The 23,263-nt window shown below is 35.2% G+C and overlaps 3 protein-coding genes across 7 annotated transcripts; 2 read left to right on the top strand and 1 right to left on the bottom strand.

Annotated features, from left to right (window-relative positions):
- The first annotated feature begins 349 nt into the window (after positions 1–349).
- On the top strand, positions 350–4,214 carry LOC136210263 (uncharacterized). 3 transcript variants are annotated; one of them, XR_010677984.1, is made up of 3 exons: positions 350–902; positions 1,951–3,704; positions 3,887–4,214. XR_010677984.1 is itself a non-coding variant. In XM_066001737.1 (3 exons), the coding sequence occupies exon 1, from the start codon at positions 536–538 to the stop codon at positions 1,676–1,678; it is 1,143 nt and encodes a 380-aa protein (XP_065857809.1). In that variant the 5' UTR covers positions 373–535; the 3' UTR covers positions 1,951–3,704; positions 3,887–4,208. The 3 variants fall into 3 exon arrangements, 1 of the variants encoding a protein (XP_065857809.1); XR_010677988.1 differs by having other exon boundaries at positions 362–902; positions 3,442–3,704; XM_066001737.1 differs by having other exon boundaries at positions 373–1,678; positions 3,887–4,208.
- Positions 4,215–7,673: 3,459 nt separating this feature from the next.
- Positions 7,674–9,651, top strand: LOC136210227 (vacuolar protein sorting-associated protein 28 homolog 1-like). Of its 3 annotated transcripts, none has more exons than XM_066001733.1 (2): positions 7,674–7,831; positions 8,699–9,651. In XM_066001733.1, exon 2 carries the CDS (start codon positions 8,829–8,831, stop codon positions 9,456–9,458), a length of 630 nt encoding a protein of 209 aa, XP_065857805.1. In that variant the 5' UTR covers positions 7,674–7,831; positions 8,699–8,828; the 3' UTR covers positions 9,459–9,651. The 3 variants fall into 3 exon arrangements, with proteins under 3 accessions (XP_065857805.1, XP_065857808.1, XP_065857807.1); XM_066001736.1 differs by having other exon boundaries at positions 7,701–7,940; XM_066001735.1 differs by having other exon boundaries at positions 7,817–7,953.
- A 716-nt stretch (positions 9,652–10,367) lies between these two features.
- On the bottom strand, positions 10,368–12,732 carry LOC136210211 (alcohol dehydrogenase 1). The gene is made up of 9 exons (XM_066001732.1): positions 12,415–12,732; positions 12,164–12,300; positions 12,021–12,067; positions 11,608–11,933; positions 11,445–11,527; positions 11,274–11,349; positions 11,021–11,178; positions 10,765–10,926; positions 10,368–10,672 (listed from the first exon to the last, which is right to left on the bottom strand). Exons 1-9 carry the CDS (start codon positions 12,449–12,451, stop codon positions 10,556–10,558), a joined length of 1,143 nt encoding a protein of 380 aa, XP_065857804.1. The 5' UTR covers positions 12,452–12,732; the 3' UTR covers positions 10,368–10,555.
- Positions 12,733–23,263: the final 10,531 nt, after the last annotated feature.

Genomic DNA, 23,263 nt, shown 5'->3' with positions numbered 1-23,263 from the left:
TGGAAGAGTGCTTGTTATGACAATTAAAGAGTTAACAGAAAGAGCAAACGTGAAAGTTCAACATACCTACCGCGAAGCAAATATGTGTGCGGACTGGCTCGCTAAGAAAGCCCAAACGGCTCCCCGTGGAATTAACGTCCTGTTGGAAGCACCCCTTGATATAAGAGGTCTGATGAGTGAAGATTGTTCTAGGAGTCACAACTCTGCTGTCCTAGGATAATTCCCAGCTATGCTGGTTTTTTTGTTTTTTTTGCTGCTGCTTTTCTTTTCTGCTGTTTTGTAATTTTCTTTGGAATCAAAAAAAAAAAAAAAAAACAGTTCAATGGTCATACCGTGCAATGTTTAAAGTTTAGTGACCATGGGTGTAATTTAGCCTAGTCCAAAATGAGAGTGCTATCGATCTTATGCAAACCCTGGACTCATAAACCTCAAAACCTGTGAAGATTCGCACTCTCAACACTCTCTCTTCTCTACCTCTCCGAATTTTGATATCTTCCGATCCAATTCTGAGATTCATATTTCTACAGCCTCCAAAATGTCCAACATTTCAATTAAATATCTGATTTCTCATATGCAAAAACGTTTTTTGCTATCTTCTGCAACACTATCTTCCGCTCCTCCATTGCGTTCCAGCGGAACTTCTTCATCCGCATTTTCAGTTCAATACCTCGTTAATTCATGCGGTATTCCTTTAGAATCTGCTCTTTCTGTCTCCCAGAAGATTCAGATAGATGAAAAGAATCAACAAAATGCTCAATCTGTTGTGGAACTCTTCAAATCTCACAATTTCAGCGCTTCTCAAGTGGCCGAATTGATTGTAAAGCGGCCTCAACTTCTCCAGTCCAGAGTTGAAGGCAATCTTCAGCCAAAACTTGAGTACTTCGTAAACAAAGGCTTTGTGGGTGAGCGTCTTCATATGCTTATCATGTCAAATTATACAATTTTGTTAAGGTCTTTAGACTCTCAAATCAAACCCTCTTTTGAGTATTTGAGCTGGTGTATTGGTATTGTGCCTATTAATCGCTTTTCATGGTTATTGACTTCTAATTTGAAGGATAATATACAACCAAATCTCGATTATTTAAAGGGGGAGGGAATGTCTGCTAGTAGTTTAGGAAAATTTATAACTTTGCACCCTAGACCTATAACACAGAATCTTGATAGGATGGTTTATGCAGTGAATCTTCTTAAGAATTTGGGTTTTGAACCATCTTCTACGATCTTTGTACATACTCTTAGAACGACCTTATCAATGAGCAAATCCACTTGGAAGAAGAAAATTGAGTTTATGAAAAGTATGGGATGGGAAGACCAGGAGATTATGTTGGCTTTCAAGCGAAACCCATTTTTTTTAGCATGTTCAGAGAAGAAAATAAAGGATGTAATGGATTTCTGCTTGAACACTATGAAGTTGGAGCCAAAGAACGTAATTGCAAATCCCACCATATTCAACTTTGCAGTTGAAAAGACACTTCGTCCTAGGTATGATGTTGTGAAGGTCTTGGAGCTGAAGGATCTGTTAAAAGAGAACAAGAATATATTGTCAATATTAACCCGAAATGAGAAGAATTTCCTGAAGACTTACATTTATAAGTACATTAACGAAGCCCCAGGTTTATTAAATATGTATCTTGATGGCAAGAAAGCCAAAGTGAATGGTGTGCTTGATGCAAAATAAGTAAGTTTATATTGTTGTTAAGTTACTTCTGATTTAGCGAATCAAAGATGCTTTGAACTTGCTCTTTGTGGTTTTTATTAGTTATTTTTGTTGTTAGAATGCTACAAATAATGAGTTCATTTCATGTTATTTTGGCTATTAGCTTTAAAAGGTTAGCTTTAGATGGTTATATGTTATCTCTTTGTTCCTGCATCATTTTTTGGTTTTGGAACTTTTCTGCTTCTTCGAGACATATTTATGGCCACTCTTTTACTTATGGTTTCTAATATCAGTTTTCTAGAACTTAAATCAGCATTTCTCAACTATACAGATTGCAGTTTTGATATCAGGTAACTTCTGTAGTATAAATGGTGCTTATTTCTCCATGTTTATGACAAAGAAATGTAAATTTTAATGATTAAATATAAGTAATCTCTTGCTAATCTTCATGTTTCACTTTTCCTCTTCTTCGCTACATGCATATGGCCACTCAGTTACTTCTATTTTTCTAATAACATTGGTTTCAAGCTTAAACGTTGGCACTTCTCAAAGTGTGCAAAACTGCAGAATTGAGTTCTGTTATCAGGTAACTTCTCTGGTTAAATGGTACTCAAATCTCCATCTTTGAGAAATAAAATAAGTTAATGATGTAGTTGACATAATCTTTTGATATTTTTTTCATAATTTAACTATCAGTGCAATAATTTTAATTATATAGTATAGGTATAAATTATCTCTTTACTAAATGTAGCATGAATCCAGATTGTCAGCTGATAATAAAAACACACAGAAAAAAATATATTTTTATTGTTTTACCCTGTTATATTTCTCTTTTTTAAAATTAACAATTTGTTTTACATATTGATCCGTGTTTTTGTCTATGTCTACTGTTACTGAATCTTCATCATCACTTGTGAAAGGAAAATATTTTCTTGGTGCTAACAGTTTCTGAAAGACATGGTCAGGAAGAAATTGAAATCTTACTGCAGCAAGGAAAATATTTTCTTGTGTGGGACTTGTTACGAGGTTTGGCTTTTAGATTCAATGTCTATATATGCTATCTATTGTACATAAAGAGACCACATATTATGCATTAGAATATCTCTAGCATTGTTCTTTAGCTCGACTTCAAATCCAAAGAAATTCAGAAGCAAAATTAGGTTTGGATCAAAAGATAATCTCTGTGCTGATGACAGAAGATAGATAGGCGGATTGGTGGGAAGTGGAAACCTTTCTTTACGGGTGGCCCTGTAATTGGTAGTCAAAAGGCTGAAACTGAACCCATCCGTTCTTTTGAGACGGTGAAACATGACCATTAAGGTGGTTGTTAGTTAACTAATTAAATGATTTTGGGGTTAGTTTGTAGAAATTTGTATCTAAGATTTGCACGAGATACAACTTATTCTTTAAAGCATTTTACCAACATTTGTCGATTTACTTAATTTGTTCGAACTTAGGATCATATTGCATATGGGTTTTCATTGGGTTTGTGAGCAAAACTGTAGGTGCCAAAGGTTGTGAGATTGATTGCAATGGTATCGCTATAAAGGTTGAAGACGGGAAATGCTTAATAGTACTCTGAATTTCAATTTTGCACATATTCTTGTGGTGCATTGACTTTAGTTTTAAAGTGATTTGCATTTGGAGATTAATGTGCAATGCTAAATTTGAACTGATTAACAAATTTCAGAATCTCTTTGTTCAGACCGGAACATAAAACTTGAAAATGTAATGAACTGGAATTCCTAACTCTTTGCTCAGTTCAGAACCTGATGCTTTTGCAGATATTTGATTTTGGGTTTGCAAAGTGGCAACCGGGGTAAATGGATTCATCTTACTGTTTCAAAAATTGAAGGCACATTTGGATATGTAGTCTGAAACTTAATCTCATTTCTGAATAGCTTTTTAACCCTCCCATTTCTTATCATGCCTCCCTCCAGAATTCTTCATGCACGTCATCATGGACGAGAAAACTGATATATATGTTTACAGGGCCGAGATTATTACCGGAAAGCAAGACAGTTCTCAGCTCAGGCTTGTGATGTGGGTATGTATTTTGGCTTCTTTTGTTTATGCATACATTTCCATCTCTTTCCAGGAAATCAGTTAGCTTTGTCATTTGAGCTGTTACTCTTGTTGAATGCAATATCAACTTCTTTGAATTCAAGTTTTTTTTTTTTTTTACTTGATTAATTCAGCAGTTACAATCTGACATCATCTAAATTTCAGATGCTGCTATTTCTGGAGTAAATGAATGTTGATATAGTCAGGCAGATTGTCCATTGCATTACAAGTCAATTATCAACTTAGTTATAAACATTTCTGTGTAAAATTTAAAGTAATGGATGTGGCAAAAAAAATTAAATGTATCCAGTGGAAGTAGATATAAATATCAATATATCAGTGTATCCAGTGGAAGTTGTAAAATTTCAGAAAAATTATAAAAATATTAACTTCTTTTTTTTATAATTATTTTCAAAACTACATTGTATCTATTTTAATTTTTTACATTAGAAATATTTTTGTAAACAATATCATATATTTGTAATTTTTTTATATGTTGACACATACTTTTATATTTTTCTCGAATTATTTTATTTTTTTTAAGATGTTTTTAGAAGTTATAAAATCTGGATCAAAATTGTGAAAAAACTATAAACATGAATTTTTTTATATATACAAATCTTATTCAATTTGTTTATTAAATTTATGAACAACTTATTCAATTCATAGAATATGGTTGACTTGTTTATTTATGTTTATCTTAGTAAGAAAATTAAAATCTTAATTTTTTTCTCTTATTCATAAAGTTCAGATAATTTAAATTCTACATAAATATAATATATAATATAAATACAATTATAATTATATTTATTGATACAAATAAAGGGTTTTTTTTTTAACAAATAAAGGGTATTTGAAAGGCATATCCTTCCTAATAACATAGCCAAAACGGCATTACAGAGGAAACAAAATCGCTAGCATTGAAACGGACATGCCTAGCTACCAAATGGGCAGCACCGTTCGCTAAACGAGGGACATAAGAAACTTTAAACCTTAAATATGACAATAATAAAGATCTGCAATTAGTAATGAAGGAACCAAATTCAGAGAGGCTCTCGCACGATGAGAGTATCGCGTCAACAACTGCTTTCGCGTCAGTCTCAAATTCCACATGACTGAAATTAAGATTAGCGAGCCAAAGCATGTAAGTACGTACCCCAAGTGCCTTGAGAACCTTTGGTTCCTTGATTCCATTAACCATGCTGATACTGTAGAATAAAAGGGATCCATCAACACCTCTCACAACTACCCCTAAGCCACTGCACCCGTCTTCCGTGAAGATGGCGATGTCGAAATTGCATTTGACGGTCCCTGGCAAGGGCGGATTCCACGTCGCTGCTGATGTTGCTGCTACTGCTGAACCGTGCTTCTGACATGGTGGCTTGAATTGATAGGCTCTCCACTCATTGTAGTCGTCCCACACCTTCTGCCAACTGCGCGATGCCGGCCACCAATCTTCCTCCCACAAAACTCGATTTCTATGCTCCCAAATGGATAACAGTCCATATCACAGCCACACCGTTGCAAACTACTCCATCTGCGCCAGTTCTTGAAGTAACTACTGACTAAAAGTCATTCTGCCACAATTTGGTGCCGCCACCTTTGCCTCTCTCCAAATTTCACCTACAAAACAACAACTAGGTAATAAATGAGTGTCTGTCTCATCCTCCTCCATACACACCGGACGACACTCGATAGTAATCGGGAACCTTCTTTGCACCAGCTTTGATCGTGTGGGCAAACAACCCGATAAAACACGCCACATAAAACCTGCCTGATTAATAAGATTTCGATGTTTTGAGTCCAAAAAAAAGGCGTATCCTCATAATTTTTCAATTCACATTTTGTTATAACTATTTTTATATAGAATTCAGATAGTTCAATTAATATCAAATACATAAAATTGGTATTGATTGCTAAGACTGAACAAAACTAGCCAAAATTGAAACCAAATTAAAAAAAATATGGTAATTGAAATTGATGGACTAATTTACCACAAAATCTTCGGGGGCCCGAAAGAGAGAGTTGCTAATTGTTCCTTCCTCTGGAAAGGACTTAGTGCTGTGTTTGATGAGTTCTGCTCGGGAGTTGGCTTGGAGGTGGGGAATGGTAAGTCCATTAGTTTCTGGTTTGATAACTGGATTGGGGATAAACCGTTAATTGAGGTGTGTTCTTCCCCCCCGCCCAGTGATATACGCAACTGGAGGATTGCCGATGTGGTTGACTCGGAAGGGGACTGGATCTGGTCAAAGTTTGATACTTTCTTTAGCCTTGAGACTCTCCTTAGAATGCGGGGAGTGAAGGTGAGTAATCAAGAGGAAGACTTGGATAGACACTGTTGGGCACTGACTAACAATGGAGTTTATTCTTGCAAATCGGCCTTTGAAGCTTTCTCTCTCTTTAGATCTGATCCTCCCTCGGATGTGTGGAAGTCGATTTGGACCCTTAAAGTTCCTTTCCGTATTAGGAGTTTCCTGTGGCTGGGCGTTAAGGACAGGCTTCTTACTAATTCGGATAGGCACAGAAGGCACTTGGCTGATTCTGGAGCTTGCAGTAGATGCAGAGGCCATGTTGAGACTTTGTGCCATGCTCTTAGAGATTGCTCTAATAGTAAAGAGGTTTGGAGGAAAATTCTCCCACACCATATTTTCTCTTCCTTCATGGCACATTCTGAGGTCGACTGGTTCTCTGATGGTGTTAGAGGAAAGTTGCTTCCATACATGGAGCATGGTGACATTTTCTTTACTATTATCTGTCACCAAGTTTGGAAATGGAGAAATGAGGAGATTTTTGGAGATAAAACTGTTTTTATGACAAACTTAGCTGATTTCTTCTCGAAAAAACTTTTCTCTATTATCGATAGTTTCAAAGGAGAGTCCCTTGCCAGAGCCTCTCAGTGTTGTGATGTCCATCTCGTGGGATGGAGCAGGCCAAGAGAGGGGGTTGTGAAGCTGAATACTGATGGTTCCTGCCTCAGTAACGGTAAGATTGCGGCTGGAGGTGTGCTTAGAGATGTAGGGGGCGTCTGGCTTTCTGGGTTCTTCCAGAATTTAGGGTTGGGTTCTTCCTTTTCTGCGGAGCTCTGGGCTATTCTTACTGGAATCAATCTTGCTAAAAGGCTGGGTGTTAAGAGGCTCTCTGTGGAGTCTGATAATTTGGAAGCAATCAAAATGATTTCTGAGAATCATTCTATGGGTCTTAACAGTCGCAACCTCATCAAAGCTATTATAAGGCTTTGCTCCTCCTTTGAGTTCGTAGAGTTCAGACACATTTTTAGAGAGCAGAATCGTGTTGCTGATCGCTTGGCGGCGGCGGGCCATGAAGGGACGTTAGGCGTTACTACCCTTCCTGTTTCCCCTAGTTTCATCTCTCATCTTCTCTTAGAAGATAGGATTGGGGTTAGCTTCCCTAGGCTAATTCCTGGGTAGTTTGTTGTTGTTCGTTTTTCTTTTCCTTTTCTACAAAAAAAAAAAAAAAAAAAAAAAAAAAAAAAAAAAAAAATACATAAAATTGGTATTGATTGCTAAGACTGAACAAAACTAGCCAAAATTGAAACCAAATTAAAAAAAATATGGTAATTGAAATTGATGGACTAATTTATTGTTTTTCATTCTTCGTTAAATAACGAGTAGGGTGGAGTGGACAGAGGATAGAGTAGTAAAATAGGAAGAGCAGCAAAAACTCATGATTAACTAAAACATTGGTTTTTTATTTAAAAATATTTATACTTAAGTGTTGTTTTTTTAATTGAATTTGAAGTTTAATATTTTAGCATAATATATTAATAATTGTATATTAATTTGAGTAGTTATAGATTGCAATGTCTAACCAGTACAAACTAGACGTTGTTTTTGTATTTCTTAATTTTGTTTTTGTTTTGAAAAGATAAAACTTTCCTTTTGAAATTAGGAGGTAGTTTTAAAAATACTTCCTTTTTCCATTACTTCTTTCATAATTTTGTTTTGTTTTTATTTCTTTCAAAAAAAAAGCCTAAAATCAGAAATAGTCTCCCCTTTCCTCGCTTTTATCTCTCTTCTCCTTCTCTGCAACACAACACAAGGAAATAGCCTTCACGTTCTTCAAAGCCGCGTTCTTTTCACTTCCTCACCTGTGAGTACTCTCTTTGTCTCTCATATCATTTCTTTCCTTTAATTTCTTTCGCTTCTTCTTTCGGTTTTTCATTTTGTCTCTCTGATGATCAACCGCTGAAAAACTAAAGGTTTGTTTCAAAGGTACTTATTTTATTTTGTTTCTACAAGGGGTTTTGATTTTCTGTTTCTAGGTTTTTGATTTCTGATTCTATGGAGATCTATTTGCTTATGTTGTTATTTTGTTCTTTCGGTTCCTCTAGAATCTGGAGGATTCAAGAACAATGAAAAACTGTTTTTATGCTTTTCTGTTTTTATTCGTCTCTGTTGATACTTCACGACTATATGATCAGTTTGATGAAGCATACTGCTTTCCCTACATTTAAGTCTTGTTTTTGCCTTTTATATCTCATCTTTAGCTTCTGTAATTGGTACTTATGTGCTTAATTTTGGTTAGTTTAGAAGGAATTCTTGTTCATTCTGATTTATTTAACAGTTAGGGTCTGCTTGTTTTGTGGTTGTTTAGCTAACCTTGCTTGGAAATGAATTTAAATGGAGGTGAGGGTTAAAAAACCTTGAAATACTCCAAATTTCGGTCCCACTGGTGGGATTTGGAGGTTAACTAAATAACCTCCCTTTGGTGTTAGAGATCACCTTTGCTGTCTTGTTTATTGAGAAAACTAGCACCAAATGCATCTCATTTAGAGAATTAGAGCTGTCAATTTATGACACACGACAGCATGATATATAAATACAACCCGTCTCACATGACCTGTTTGTCATATATTTATATCACATATAATCATGTGGAATATATAGAATCACGTAACATGATTATGACATGATAGCGTATTTTGACACTCCTAATCTCATTGTGTTTGTTTTTCAGCTAGAAGGCTAGTGCTCTTTGCGCGTGTCCCGTTCTCTTCTCCAGTCCTCTGCATATACCCTAATATTACTATATATCTAACTTCCAGAGTAGATTTTATTTTTTACCTTTTTCCTTATACATATATTGAATGGAGGTCAAGCTATGGAATGACAAGCGCGAGAGAGAAATGTACGATAACTTTGCTGAGCTCTATGCGATAATTAAAGCTACTGAGAAGCTTGAGAAGGCTTATGTTCGTGATATTATCCCCTCATCCGAATATGAAACTGAATGCCAGAAACTAATTGCTCATTTCAAAACCTTAAATTCCGCGCTTAAAGACATTGTTCCAAGCATCGAGCAATTCACGAACACATACAAGATGGATTGCCCAGCTGCCATAAACCGTTTGGTGACCTCTGGTGTGCCTGCGACAGTTGAACATCGAGCTGCTGCGGCTGCATCAACTACTACATCAGCTGCAACTGTGGCAGAATGTGTTCAGAACTTCATTACAGCAATGGATTCCTTGAAGCTGAATATGGTGGCAGTTGATCAGGTGCACCCTTTGCTCTCGGACCTCTCAGGTTCTCTTAACAAGTTGAGCATTCTGCCACCGGACTTCGAGGGGAAGACGAAGATGAAAGAATGGATTTCTAGGCTGTCTAAGATGGGGGCAGCAGACGAGTTAACAGAACAGCAAGCGCGACAATTGCACTTTGATCTGGAATCCTCCTATAATTCTTTTATGGCAGCTTTGCCTAGTGCTGGTACTTGATTGTTTTTGTTTGAGCTTGTAAATTGATGAGCTTAGTCACAATTTGTTTGCGGGCGTATTCAATATATAGTGTTTTGTCTGATGCTGCAACCTCATTGATAAGAATTACTAATCTTGTAACAGCTTTTATACATATGAATCAGTAAACCTTTGTATTCCATCTCATTGATAATAAAAGCTGTGATTTCTGGTACTTCAATCTGTTAGAAACAGTGTCTGAAATTCTAAACCCACTTCTACTCAGTAATGACCAAGCCAGTTAAACATCATAATCAGAGTGAACGAGGTTTTAATCTTTCCCCTTAGAATTAGGTAAGAGTTATATTTCATACTCACTTGATTCTTGTAATGCTTAGCTTCATTTTACTTGTAAAGCTAATTAACAATTTACAAACTTCTTGAACCAAATTCAATACTTTATCGATTCGGTCCAATTATCCAAATTACAAAATTAGACTAGAAAAATTAATTATTGGTCCAATTAAAATGTGTAACAGATCGTATCCTTTCTTTGTACATCAATTTTATCTTCACACTATAAGCTATTCTTTGTACAATTGAATTGAAATCAATAGAAATATGCTGGAACACAGAAATTTCTAGCTCTGTAAATCTCATATATACAAGCAGGAAAAGCTGCTATTCTCATGGTGGCCAGCAAGCTTTTCTCAACAGCCTTCCTCTCTATTTTTTAATTCGAAAACATTAACGGTATCTATTGCCTCTGCAAAGTCCTTAAAATCTCTGTGTAAATGTCACGATCCATAATTTCTAATGTTGTTTCAACTTTAAAGTTGCACATTCTATTTTTACTGGTTTACAAAAGAGAGGAGGAATTTTTTGATTTGACACAAGGATTCAAGTGCAGTTAGTAAAAATAAGTAAAGACAATCAAATATATTGCCAATGTTGTGAAACACATAATTGCATTTATTAATTAAGCAAAAAATTGGATATTACAGATACAAATTTAAAAACAAAAAGCTGCGAATAAACAAGTACCATTTATCATATATAAACAGCAAAAGATAATAAAATTATTTTACATTATAATGTTTCATGCTCTCATCAGATGCTTGAAAGGGGCTCTCTCTGTTCTAATGGTCCATGCGGATAATACATCGAAGGCTTTCCCCTTTAAGCATGTAATCAAAGGCATCATTGATCTCGGAAAACGGTACTGAATGTGTTATGAACTTTTCCAATTCAATTTCCTGCAATCAATCAATATAAAACAATTGAACTACTAATCTGAAAACATTAAAATGCATCCAACATTGCATTGCTACTAACAAGGAGAGCATACCTTGTTCATGTATTTCTCCACGACGGAAGGAAGATCAGAACGAGGTTTGTAGTTTCCAAAGAATGTTCCTTTGAGAGTCCTTTCATTCAATAGATTGACAGGATGAGTCTTGAACACTGCATCTTTATGCGGGACTCCCACTAGCACTGCTACTCCCCAGCCCTACATCCATTCATTATCATCCAACTTCATTTGTTTCTCAATCAGATGAAGAAAGATTATTAATTAGGAAATTAAAAGAGTAAAAAGGTCTTACGTCATGAACGCATTCAAATGCAGAGATCATGGCATCGATGTTTCCTGTACATTCAACACTTCTATCCACTCCTCCATCAGTCATCTCAGCAATCACCTCTTGCACTGGTTTCTTGTGGTCTTTTGGGTTCACAAATTCAGTCACTCCAAATTTCTTAGCTGTTTTTCAGATTAAAAAACCAACAAAACTTATTAGCCAACTTCTCTAACCTCTTAATTTGAACAAAAACTAAATGTGATCTCATCTAACTCACCTTCTTCAAATCTATTCGAGTTCAAATCAACACCTATTATCCTGGAAGCCCCTGCAATCCTAGCCCCTTCAGCAGCCTAATAATCACATTCAACCCACAAGAACATATTATATATAATTGACTTCCATTGAAAATGATAACCAATTTGCACAGGAAGATTAAGATACTTACAGCAAGGCCTACAGCTCCCAGTCCAAAAACTGCCACAGATGAGCCCTTTGGGGGCTTTGCAACATTGAGGGTAGCACCAAGACCTAAAGATCAAAACATTTTAAGCAATCTAATTCACACATTATATATAATATAGTGAATGATGGTAGCCTAGGTTGTGTACCTGTGGAGATTCCACAGCTGAGAATGCATACTTTGTCCAGTGGAGCCAAGGGGTTTATCTTAGCAAGGCATCCAACATGAATCACAGTGTACTCACTGAAAGTAGAGGTCCCAACAAAGTGATAAATAGGGTTTCCATTGATTGAGAATCTTGAGTTTCCATCATTAAGCATCACTCCTCTGTCAGTATTTATCCTGAGAAGAGTACACATGTTGCTTTCTTCAGATTTACAGTGAGCACATTCCTTGCATTCTCCAGTGAACACAGGCAGAACATGGTCCCCTGGTTGTAGATCTGTCACACCTTCACCAACACTCTCCACAACCCTGATTAAACAGAATTTCAGAAATTAAAACGAAAAGATCTTAACATTCAAGAAATTAAATTGATGAACATGGCAAGAGTGAACTTACCCTCCAGCCTCATGACCATAAATTCTAGGAAATAAAGGATTTTGTCCCTAAAACAGAAAAGGTTGAGCTTGAAATTTCATCATACAACAAAAGTGCAATTAATTTAATATGATATCCTGAATTGAAAAGGAAGAGTAAACTACCTTGGCTTCCCAAAAGTAAACATCAGTATGACACAAAGCGGTGAAAAGGATCTTGACACGAACTTCATTAGCCTGTGGAGGAGCCACTTCAACTTCTTCAATCACAAGTGGCTTCCCTGCCTCCCATGCCACAGCAGCTACACATACACAATTCCATTAAAGAGATCCCTCCTATATATTTTAACAAATAAAACAGAGATTCCTATAACAATCTTTGATCAGTAATCCCAATTGTAAATGCGAAAACATACCTTTGCATCGTATCACCTGGCCAGCAGTGCATGCCATCTTTCCTTCTTACAATCGAAAAACGAGAAAGGATTTGATTTTTACAAAAAAAGGAAACAATTTTAGAAATGTAATAGAGTTTTAAGCTCTTGGTGGGAAATGATGCAACTATGACTACCCATCATCACTGATTGAGTCTTTTCAGTTCTCTTTTTTCTTTAATATGATAAAAGATAAGTGGTTTTGTAATTTCGGCAGCCGATTTCAGAAACCATTCCCTGATTTTAGTTCTTTGGTTTCTTTTCTTTTGTATTCTGGTCGCTGGTTTCGCTGTTGGGTTTACTACTAGTGGATTTTGTTTTATCATAAGAACATATTACTTTTTAAGCTTAAAGTAGCAACTAGGTTTTAAAATCAATTAGGTTTTAAAATCATCATTTTAATTGCTCAACTTATTCCTTCCATTATTAAAATTAAATTTTATTTAATTATTTATATTCTCATTTCAAATTTTTTTAATATTTACTAATATTTTAAATTTCACTTATAGTTGGATTTTAGTAAAAAAATTCTATTAAATCAAGCAAAAAATTAATATCTCATTCTAAAATTATATATATATATATATATATATATATATATAAGATTTATCCGGATTAGATTTTATCTTTTTTTTTATCATTTTTTATTATAACTAACTGATAACTAAAACTGAAATCATAAAATACTAATGAAAAAAAAATCGAATCAATGAGAGTATTCATTTTTAAAGAGGTTAAGGCTCTGTTTTTTATTACTGAAAAAAACTGAACTGAACTGAACTGAACTGAATGATACTGAATACTGAACTGAACTGAATTTAACTGAATGCTACTGAACTTAACTGAATGATACCGAACTTAACCGAATTTAATCGAACGTAACAATAATGATGATATTAGACTTTAAAATAATTTAATGATAATATTGGACATTAATAAGCTTATAATAATAATAATAATAATAATAATAATATTTCTACCAAAAAAATAATATCAATAATAAATAAACATATTATTAAAGATTAAACTAAATTAAATATCAAATAAAATCTAGGCTCGATAAAATCCTATGACATTAAATAAAAATGAGTCTAATTTAAATTAAAAATATAAATTACATACAAACACAAATTTATATATAATTTAAAGCCTATGAAATTAAATACAAATTTTTATATGAATACACACTCTTAACTTTTTATTACAATTAAGTATTAAGGTACAAAAATACCTTTAACGTTTTGGGTCCGGGGTTATTTTACTCCTAACGTCTAAATATGAATTTTCATATGAATACAAAATCTTGACTCAATTTATCAATGTTAAGGGTAAAATTGCTATTGGCTTCTAATATTAGGGATAAAATTGCACTATTTGAGATATTAAGGTAGTTGAGCCAGTTAATTTTTTAGAGCATTGTAATGTAAACGTATTAATATAATATTTATTTACTTTTCGCAAAATTTGCAAATAAGTTGCACCAAATAATTATAATTATAATAAATAATGATAATATATATAATGACAAAGCATAAATTATATATAAATATAATTATAATGAAAATAGATAAATTAATATATAATAAATTATAATAATTATAATAAATTGCTGAAATTATAAATAAATAATGATAATAATAATAAATTATATATAAATAATAATAATATATAATAATTATAATAAATAATGATAAATTATTGAATACTGAAACTGAACTGAACTGAACTGATTACTACTGAACTGAACTGAACTGAACTGAACTGAACTGATTGTTACTGAAATTAAGTAATAAAGAACATGGCCTAATAGTCTTGTGGATCAATAAGAGAAGCCTCCAATCACACACAAATCCCTAATTCTACACCTAAAATTACGAGAAGAGAATTAGAGCTACTACAAACCGTCATAGGTTGATAGAAGGCTTTCTTCATTTAAAAGACGATGTAGATATCTATTTTTATCTGAAATAACTAAATTTTTAATAAATTATATACTTAAATTTTAATTTTTTTAATAAATTATACTAAATTTTTAATCGATTAATAAATTATTTAGAATAGATTATTTTATCTCAGATATAATTTTTTAAGAAAATTTATATTTTTAAAAGCAGACTATCATATTTTGATATATATTGGTACAAAATATCGAGTTATATTCGGAATATAATTTATTAGAATTAATATATAATTTTAATTTGTTATAAATTTCCTCAAGATATAATTTTATTCAGTATATTCTAAATATGAAATCAAATTTGTTTTTATGTGAGCTATAATTTGTTAATCAAGCCAATTTTATTTAATTCCATTAATATTTTGATTTTTTTGACTAGTTTGTTTTAAATTGTGTTTAGAAGCATTTTTTTTATTATAAGATTGGAACGAAGCCGAAAACAGTAGCCGGATATCCCAATTAGATATGTTCATGCGTCCAACCTGCCAAGACCCGCCTTTCATAAGTTCGACTTGGATATTCATATTCTAAAAAAATTGCTCTTGCAACATTATGGAATTATGAAATGAAAAGAACTTAAGAGAATTGATATCAATAAAGTTTTAGAAACAATTATTATTATTTTTTTTAATATCAACATATCAGATGGATGGGCCGGGCCGGGTTTGTAAATTACTTTTTATAATATAGCTCAGCCCGACACGAGCCCGATATAAATATAGGTGTGCTGGATTGGACTTGGACAAAGTAATTATATGTAAAGTCTGATTAGGTCCGGCCTGGCCGAGCCCATGAACAGGTCTAGTTGGCACCCCCAATTCCTGTATCGACAAAACCCGATAAAAAGTAAAAACATAAACTATTGAAGACTCTCTAAATAGCCATAGTGAATTTCTCTAACCTTTAAGAGAAGCGTATTGAACTCAGATCTATCAATAAATAAAGGGATAAGATACTAAAATAGGTCTATAGTTTTTAGGGAAGTATCAATTTAGACTCCACGTACAAAGTAGCACCAATATAAGTTTAATGTTTAAAAAAAAGGATACCAATTTATACCTCGATAACGGAATGAGACCCGTCATTGATATTACTTCGTTAAGTTCTGTATAGGAATGACGTGTCCAATCCTTTCTTTAGGCCTAAATTGATAATATTTTTTAAACGTTAAACCTAAATTGGTGTTATTTTGTACGTGGAGCCTAAATTGATACTTTTCTAAAAACCATAGGCCTATTTTGGTATCTTATCCCATAAATAAATCAACAAATTTAGCCTTACCTCTTGTAGCACAGATCTATTAAACAACAGCCTAAGTAATCAATCTTGGCTCCATATCACCGATCTATGAGGTTACTATACCAAAGGAGTAATCTCCATTGTTCCACAAACTAAGAACGCAACATGAGAACAAGGGGGTGACAGCTAAGGGAGAGGGAACAGAGGGATTGCTTTTGTGCAGTATCTTTGAGTATTGTGTTATTAGGGTATTATGTTTAGCCTTCATAGCTTTCTATTTATAGCTAGGTTAAACCTAAAGACCTAACCCTAACCCTAACTAATTCGGTTATGGGCGGGCCATAAATGGATCAGTAAAAGGACTAGGGCCCGTTTACTCCATTTATTCCTACATCTCCCATTCGCACATAACGAAAACATATCCCATCGCGCTATCTCGTTCATACTCATAAATAGTTCGTGCGACCAACATACAATCAAAAACTCAAACTCTGTATACTCGTTGGAGATATACAACCTCTCGAATTACGTGTGTAATTAAAAAATAATATGCTTTATCCTAGATTTCATATTACATCCACTGCAATTATTATCTCTACAGTTCATCTATATTCACAAGCGTGCATACATGCACAGCTAGACCTCGCCATGGGCCGATGAGCCCGCCCGGCCCGAGCCCAGGCCCATTTAGCCGGGCCTGGACACATAAAATTAGTGTCAGACCCGACCCGACCTAAACACGAATAAGCCCGCCTAGAAAATGGGCGGGCTTGGGCTATATAAATACTCATCGGGCCTGGCCCGGCCCGGCCCGTTATCTATATATAAATTTATAAATTTAATATTTATTTAAATGCCTCATATTAACTATTATGTTTATTATTTTTTATTAAAAAAGTTAGTATTTTATTTTAATTGAATTTTTTTTAATATAGATATGGGCTTGGGATTCCTTTTTTAGGCCCCAGCCCAAGCCCGACTCTAATTAGTGTGGGCTTGGGCTTATGAGGTTTTATCAAAAGCCCGACAGGCCCGGGCCGAGCCCGGCCCAGCCCGAGGTCTATGCATAACTATATAGATCCGTGAAATATAGGACTACAAGATGTGAAATTGATAAAGTCCTTCCCTCATACTACTTGCCGAGTTGCCCCTGTCCGAGCTGAATTAGTTACTAGCTCTTGAGAGCATCCTTCCAAAGTAGCCAAAATGAATTACACTTCTTGAACTAATTAAAGGTATCGAGGATAATGTTTCGATAAAAAACATGTTCTTCACGAAGAGAGTCTCACACTAGGAAAAAAGTGAGATTGTCTTTTTTCCATCCCTTGGTCACAAAGCATACATGTCTCCTCACTAAACAACATGACTTTTCACTAAACAAGACAACTCTTCACTATAATTCTGACCAAGTTAATTTAATTTAGTGCCAATAGTTTAAACATAGACGTAGGACCTTTATGACTCTTAGTACAATGCCTATTCGATGGTTTTAATAAAGTCATCCCCTGTAAACCTTTATACTTAAAAGGGAGCTGAATAATTTCCTTCAAGATGACATATAAAGTTGATCCTGGTTTTTCGAGTTGGTGTTCTTACTCTCTTTATTCCTATGGGGGACATCTTGATGTCATAAATAAATAATATAAGTCCAATGGTAGGTAAGGTCCATGCACTTATACCTGTTGAAACACCGTTCCACAAGATTTTGATTTGACAAAATCATCCATGATTAAGGAACAATTAAATTTAAGTGCTTTGATTTAATTGTACTAATCTGTTTGTTCAATGTTGAGTATAAAACAAAAAGATATAAAAAGAAAGACAGGACAAAGTCAGCATGAGATCAAAGGACAAGGTGTGTAGAATTGAACTCAGCACCAAAGAACAGAAGCCTGAAGTTCAACAAAGCTAAGTGGAATGGAACTCAGCATCAAAAGCTCTCTTACTAGTTGTCGTACAAAACAAAACTGACCAAAAAGGGAACTCAGCATAAGAGTTAACAACAAACGAAGACAACGAATAAAGTAGAGGACAAGTAACTCCTCAGGACAGCGTGAGAGATCCGTTCACTAGAAGACAAGTTTTGCAAACCGTCTGCACCAATAATTGAATCCTCGAGAATACGTAATAGACACATTCCGAGATGTATGGGTCAATGGATTATTGCTAAAAGACAACTGGCGCAAAAAGACGAAGTCTGCAGGAACAAGACAAGCCTGACGTCTGAATAATTCAGAGGATAGGATTGGCCTGCAATATCTGAAGCTGACCAGAATCTGTCTCCCAAAAGAGTCGTTTTGGAATCAACGGCTAAATCATTTCTTATGATCCTCCTACTGGTCTTCATCTATATAAAGACAATCAAACCTCTTGGATCATTGCCGAAGTAAAACAAAAAGAAAATACAAGAGAGAAAAATACAAGTTCAAAGCACTTCAAAACAAGAAAAAGATCTTACACTCATTTTCTATTCCTGTGTAAATGCTAGTTTGATTCTCTGTAATCATCTAAAGTGTTCTCCCTCTTAAAGAGAACAAATTGTATCAATTGAAATATTGAGAGTGTTGTGCTGAGTGTTTGGTTGTAAACATTCAGTGGTAGAGAAATCTAAGTACCGGGCTGTGGTGCTTAGTAGGAGTTGAGTAGAAGAATAGAGGACGGTACTCTTGCATATTAAACTGTCTGTAATCGGTTTGTGCTCTACCTTTAAAGAGCTCAGTATTGGATTCTAAAAGCCCGGAGGATTCTGGGGACTGGACGTAGGCAGAGAGGCCGAACCAGGATAAGTGATACTGAGTAATTTCCAACTCTCATATATATATATATATATATATATATATATATATATATATATATATATATATATATATGTCTGTGCTTGTGTTGTTTGTTGTATTTACTCAGCATATAAACTGTTAGAAACAAACACGGAGTAAATCGAAGTGCTGAGTTGGAAACTGACTACAAGAGAGTTAATTCCCATCTCTCAAGTAAAACAGTCTTAGTCAGCATCTGACTAAAGCTGTCTTACGCTAAGCTCACCCAAGCTGACCAAAGCTGAGCTGTTCAAATTACTAAAATAACTAAGTCAGCAAGATTAATTAGCGAAAAAGTTATATTAGTTCCTAACCCCCCCTTGGAACTAATCACACGGGACCAACAAGTGGTATCAGAGCCTAAGCTCACTACTCAAAGATCTAACAATCTTGAGCTGATCCCGAAAAATGGGTGAGAACAGCACTCGTTTCCTTCCAGGGAACCAAACAACACAGATACTCCCCGAGGGATTATCAATCAGTCGGCCTCCCCTATTCTTTGGATCAAACTATACATTCTGGAAGAATAGGATGAAGAACTTTATCCAAGCCACAAACATGAGTGCATGGCTTGCAATTGTTCAAGGGCCATTCGTGCCATATAAAACTGTTAACAATGAGAAAGTTGTTAAGAGTGAAACTGAGTGGTCAGAAGATGACCTTAGAAAACTCCAAAATAATGCTTCGGCTATAAATATGCTTCACTGTGCTTTAGATGCTGCAGAATACAATAAGATTTCAGGTTGTGAGTCAGCACAGGAGATTTGGAAGAAGCTCGAGGTAACCTATGAAGGCACAAGCAAAGTCAAGGAGTCAAAGGTGAATCAACATATGAGATTGTATGAGCTGTTTGAAATGAACGACAACGAAGACATCTCCAGCATGAATGCCAGATTTACAAATATTATAAATGAGCTAAAAAGACTCGGTAAGAACTTCACCGAAGAAGAACAAGTGAAGAAAATCTTGAGAAGCCTACCAAAGAGCTGGCAAGCAAAGAAAACTGCAGTAGAAGAAGCTCATGACCTGACTATATACAAGTATGATGAGCTAATCGGATCTCTGCTGACTCATGAAATCTCAATGCAAAACTTTGAAGCTAAAGAGAAAGAAAAGTCAGAAGACAAGAAACAAAAGTCACTAGTCATGAAAGCTGACTTGGCCGAAGCTGACTCAACTGATGATGAGGAAATGGCGATGTTCACTAGAAAGATGAAGAAGCTGTTCAGAAAAAATGACAGAAATAGCAAACGACCATACAAAAGAAGTGACAGATATAAAGCTGAGTCAAGTGACAAATACAAGAAGGACAGCTCCAAGTCCGTCACATGCTTTGAGTGCCACCAAACTGGACATATCAAGTCAAGCTGTCCGAATCTCAAAAAGGATAAGAAAGGAAACAAGAAAGCAATGGTAGCAACATGGAGCGACAGTTATGAGTCAACCTCATCTGAAGCTGAGCAAAATGAAACTGCTAATATATGTTTCATGGCAGATGATGGAGCTGACCATTCTCAATCTGAGCAAGCTGACCTCTCTGATGAAACTGACCGGGAGGTACACAACAATGAGGTGACACCCTTACTCTTGTTTAGAAATAAGATGGTAAATGCCCTGAGTGATTTATACAAGCTAACTAAGAAATGCAATAAGAAAATAAAATCACTCAGCAGGCGATGTGACGAGATTGAAGAGGTCAAGCTGAGTGACCTCCGATATCTCCTCCAAGACAATTCAGACTTACATAGCAACATTCAAATAATGCATAAGTTTGTCACGGAGGTCCAATCTGAGTCAAAGAAACTTAGAAAGGACGTTACATTACTACAGAGTCAAGTAAAAGGCTCAAATAAAAATAAATCCCATGCTAAGTACACAAGTACTAGTCAGCATAAACGGTTCACCCAGTGTGACTGTTGCGGGAAAAGGGGACACACAAAAGATGTGTGTTGGTTCAACAACCGGATTGTCCAATGTGACTTTTGCGGAAGAAAAGGACATACCACTAAGGTATGTTGGCATGCTCAGCATAACAATGCTGACCACACTCAGCATCACCCTCAAAGAGTAAGTTATTGTGACTTCTGTGGTAAAAATGGCCACACTATAAAAGTATGCCGTCACAAACTGAAATATGACTTTGCACCTGTTTATACTAACAAGAAAGGATCCAAAAAGAATTGGGTACCTAAAAATGAATAGTTTAAAATGCAGGTTAGCTTGACATGCGTGGAGAAGTCAAAACTTTGGTACATAGACAGCGCATGCTCAAGACACATGACAGGTGATGAAACACAATTCATCACACTAGAGCTTAAACGAAGTGGAAGTGTAAGCTTTGGAGACAATAAGAAGGGTAAGATAGTCGGTTCAGGTACTATCGGAGGTAACGCAACTATTGAGTCAGTCTCTCTAGTTAAAGGTCTCAAATACAACCTGCTGAGTGTAGCTCAACTTTGCAAGGGCGACAGAAAGGTTGTATTTGATGATACTAAGTGTCAAATACTCGAGGGAAATACAAATAAATTGATTTTAACTGCCCCTCGTGTAGACAATGTATACATGCTAAATTTAGAAAAACAGTTTTCTGAAAATATATGATTGGTGTCTAAAGAGGATAACTCCTGGCTATGACATAGAAGACTTGGGCATGTCAGCATGGACCTTCTTGCCAAATTAGCTAGAAAGCAATTAGTTGAGGGATTACCCAAATTAAAATTTGAAAAAGATCAATTGTGTAAAGCTTGTCAGCAAGGCAAACAAACTAAAAAGTCATTTCATAGTAAAAATATTGTCTCAACCAAGAGACCATTGGAATTACTGCACTTGGATCTTTTCAGACCCATCCAGCCACTCAGCTTGGGAGGTAAGAAATTTTCCTTGGTCATTATAGACGATTTCTCTCGGTACACTTGGATCATCTTGCTGAGTAGCAAGGATGAAACATTTGAGATGTTTACCACATTGATTAAAAAGCTTGAAATTGACAAAGACCTAAAAGTAGCTCATATTAGAAGTGACAATGGTGGAGAATTCAAAAACCAACAGTTTGACGAATTCTGTGAAACCAGTGGTATTGACCACAATTTCTCTGCTCCTAGAACACCTCAACAGAATGAGGTTGTTGAAAGGAAGAACAGAACTATTGTCGAAATTGCTAGAACCATGCTGAGTGAAAATAGGCTTCCAAAGTACTTCTGGGGTGAAGCTGTCCACACAGCATGCTACATACTGAATAGGGCTCTAGTTAGACCTATACTTAAGAAAACCCCATATGAACTTTGGAAAGGACGAAAGCCCAACATTGGTTACTTTCGTGCCTTTGGGTGTAAGTGTTTTATACTCAATACAAAGGATAACCTTGGAAAATTTGATGCTAAAGCTGACGAAGCGATCTTTTTAGCACTACAAGAAAATTGATTTTTGGTAACGGAAAAAGTCGTTGCAAAAAATATTTTTCGCAACAACATGTCATCTTTTGCAACGACTATTGGTCATTGTGATACATTCCGTTACTAAAGGTTTCTGCAACGACTTACTGTTGTTGCCGAAAATATATATTTGGCAACAACCCGCTTGTTGCGAAAGCTTTGTCGTTGCCAAATATTGACCGTATGTGAGAGATTGAAAGTTTTCTTTTGCCACAAGAATCAGCGTTGCTATATATTATAACATTTTGCAACACGTTTTGACGTTGTTAAATATGTTGGTTTTTTGCAACAACATCCGACGTTGCTATTTATTTTGACGTTTCGCAACAACACCCGTCGTTGCTATATATTTTCCTATTCCGCAAAAATACCCGTCGTTACTATAAATTTTGATATTAATAGTAACAACTTTCATGTTACCAAAGTAAATTTTATAAAATATTTTAGGGTAAATTCCAAAAAATAACCCCTGTGGTTTGATGTTGTTCCTTGTGGTTTTTTTCTTTTACAAAAAAAAAGGACCGTGGTTTCACCGTTACCCGAAAAACGGAAAAGGCTTTAACACCGTTAAAAATGCTGACGTGGCAAGGGGTAGAGTTGGATTTTTTTTTTTAAATTTTTTTAAATTTTTCTTTTTTCTTTTTCTTCTTTTTCTTCTTCTTCTTCTTCTTCTTCTTCTTCTTCTTCTTCTTCTTCTTCTTCTTCTTCTTCTCTCTCTCTCTCTCTCTTCTCTTCTTCTTCCTCTCTCTCTCTTCTCTTCTTCTATTTTTTTTTTTAATTTCTGAAATTTACGTCTGAAATTCAGACGTTCAATCCTTTTCCTTGAACAAACTAAATTTATGCACCTTCCAAGTAAATTTGCCGCTTAACACATCAGATACTGGACCATTAACAACAGAGGATGATATCATTGATGATGAGGCTGACTGCAAGTCATTATTGTCGCGGATAAAACTAATAGATTCGTTAAGGATTAAAATGTCGGCAGTGATAAGAACAGAATCATTATTGAAAAGATAACCTAATTTGGAATCAAATACAGTAGACGAAGGGGTGAAATCGCACCAACCGTGGGATTTTTTCTTGCTAGAGAATCTGTGCCACGAATCCCGATGAATGGTTTTGGAATCATCGGTGAGGTTGACGATAGCTAAACGGTAGCTAGCAAAACAGTCCCATTTAGAAGATGAGGTACCGCGAGGGTCCATGATTTGTAGATAGATAGAGATGTAGCCAGTATTGAGGACGAGGAGGTGAAAAATTCCAGATTTCCGACGGAAATTTCCAGATTTTCGTCGGAAATCTGGAAATTTTCCAGAAATCTGAAAATTTCTGAAACTTAAAAAAAAAAGAAAAAAAAAGGTAGAAGGAGGAGGAAGAAGAAGGAG

The sequence above is a fragment of the Euphorbia lathyris genome, chromosome 1 (assembly GCF_963576675.1).
Source record: "Euphorbia lathyris chromosome 1, ddEupLath1.1, whole genome shotgun sequence".
Lineage (NCBI taxonomy): Eukaryota > Viridiplantae > Streptophyta > Magnoliopsida > Malpighiales > Euphorbiaceae > Euphorbia > Euphorbia lathyris.
The sequence above is the reverse complement of the archived record's forward strand: the minus strand, read 5'-3'. Positions and strand labels throughout refer to the sequence as shown.

Coding starts and splice junctions, on each gene's coding strand:
- LOC136210263 (XM_066001737.1), top strand. CDS start 536: ATGTCCAACATTTCAATTAAATATCTGATTTCTCATATGCAAAAACGT.
- LOC136210227 (XM_066001733.1), top strand. CDS start 8,829: ATGGAGGTCAAGCTATGGAATGACAAGCGCGAGAGAGAAATGTACGAT.
- LOC136210211 (XM_066001732.1), bottom strand. CDS start 12,451: ATGGCATGCACTGCTGGCCAGGTGATACGATGCAAAG. Junction 12,301..12,414: donor CCAGGTGATACGATGCAAAG/GTATGTTTTCGC, acceptor GTGTATGTGTAG/CTGCTGTGGCATGGGAGGCA. Junction 12,068..12,163: donor TTTACTTTTGGGAAGCCAAG/GTAGTTTACTCT, acceptor TTTCTGTTTTAG/GGACAAAATCCTTTATTTCC.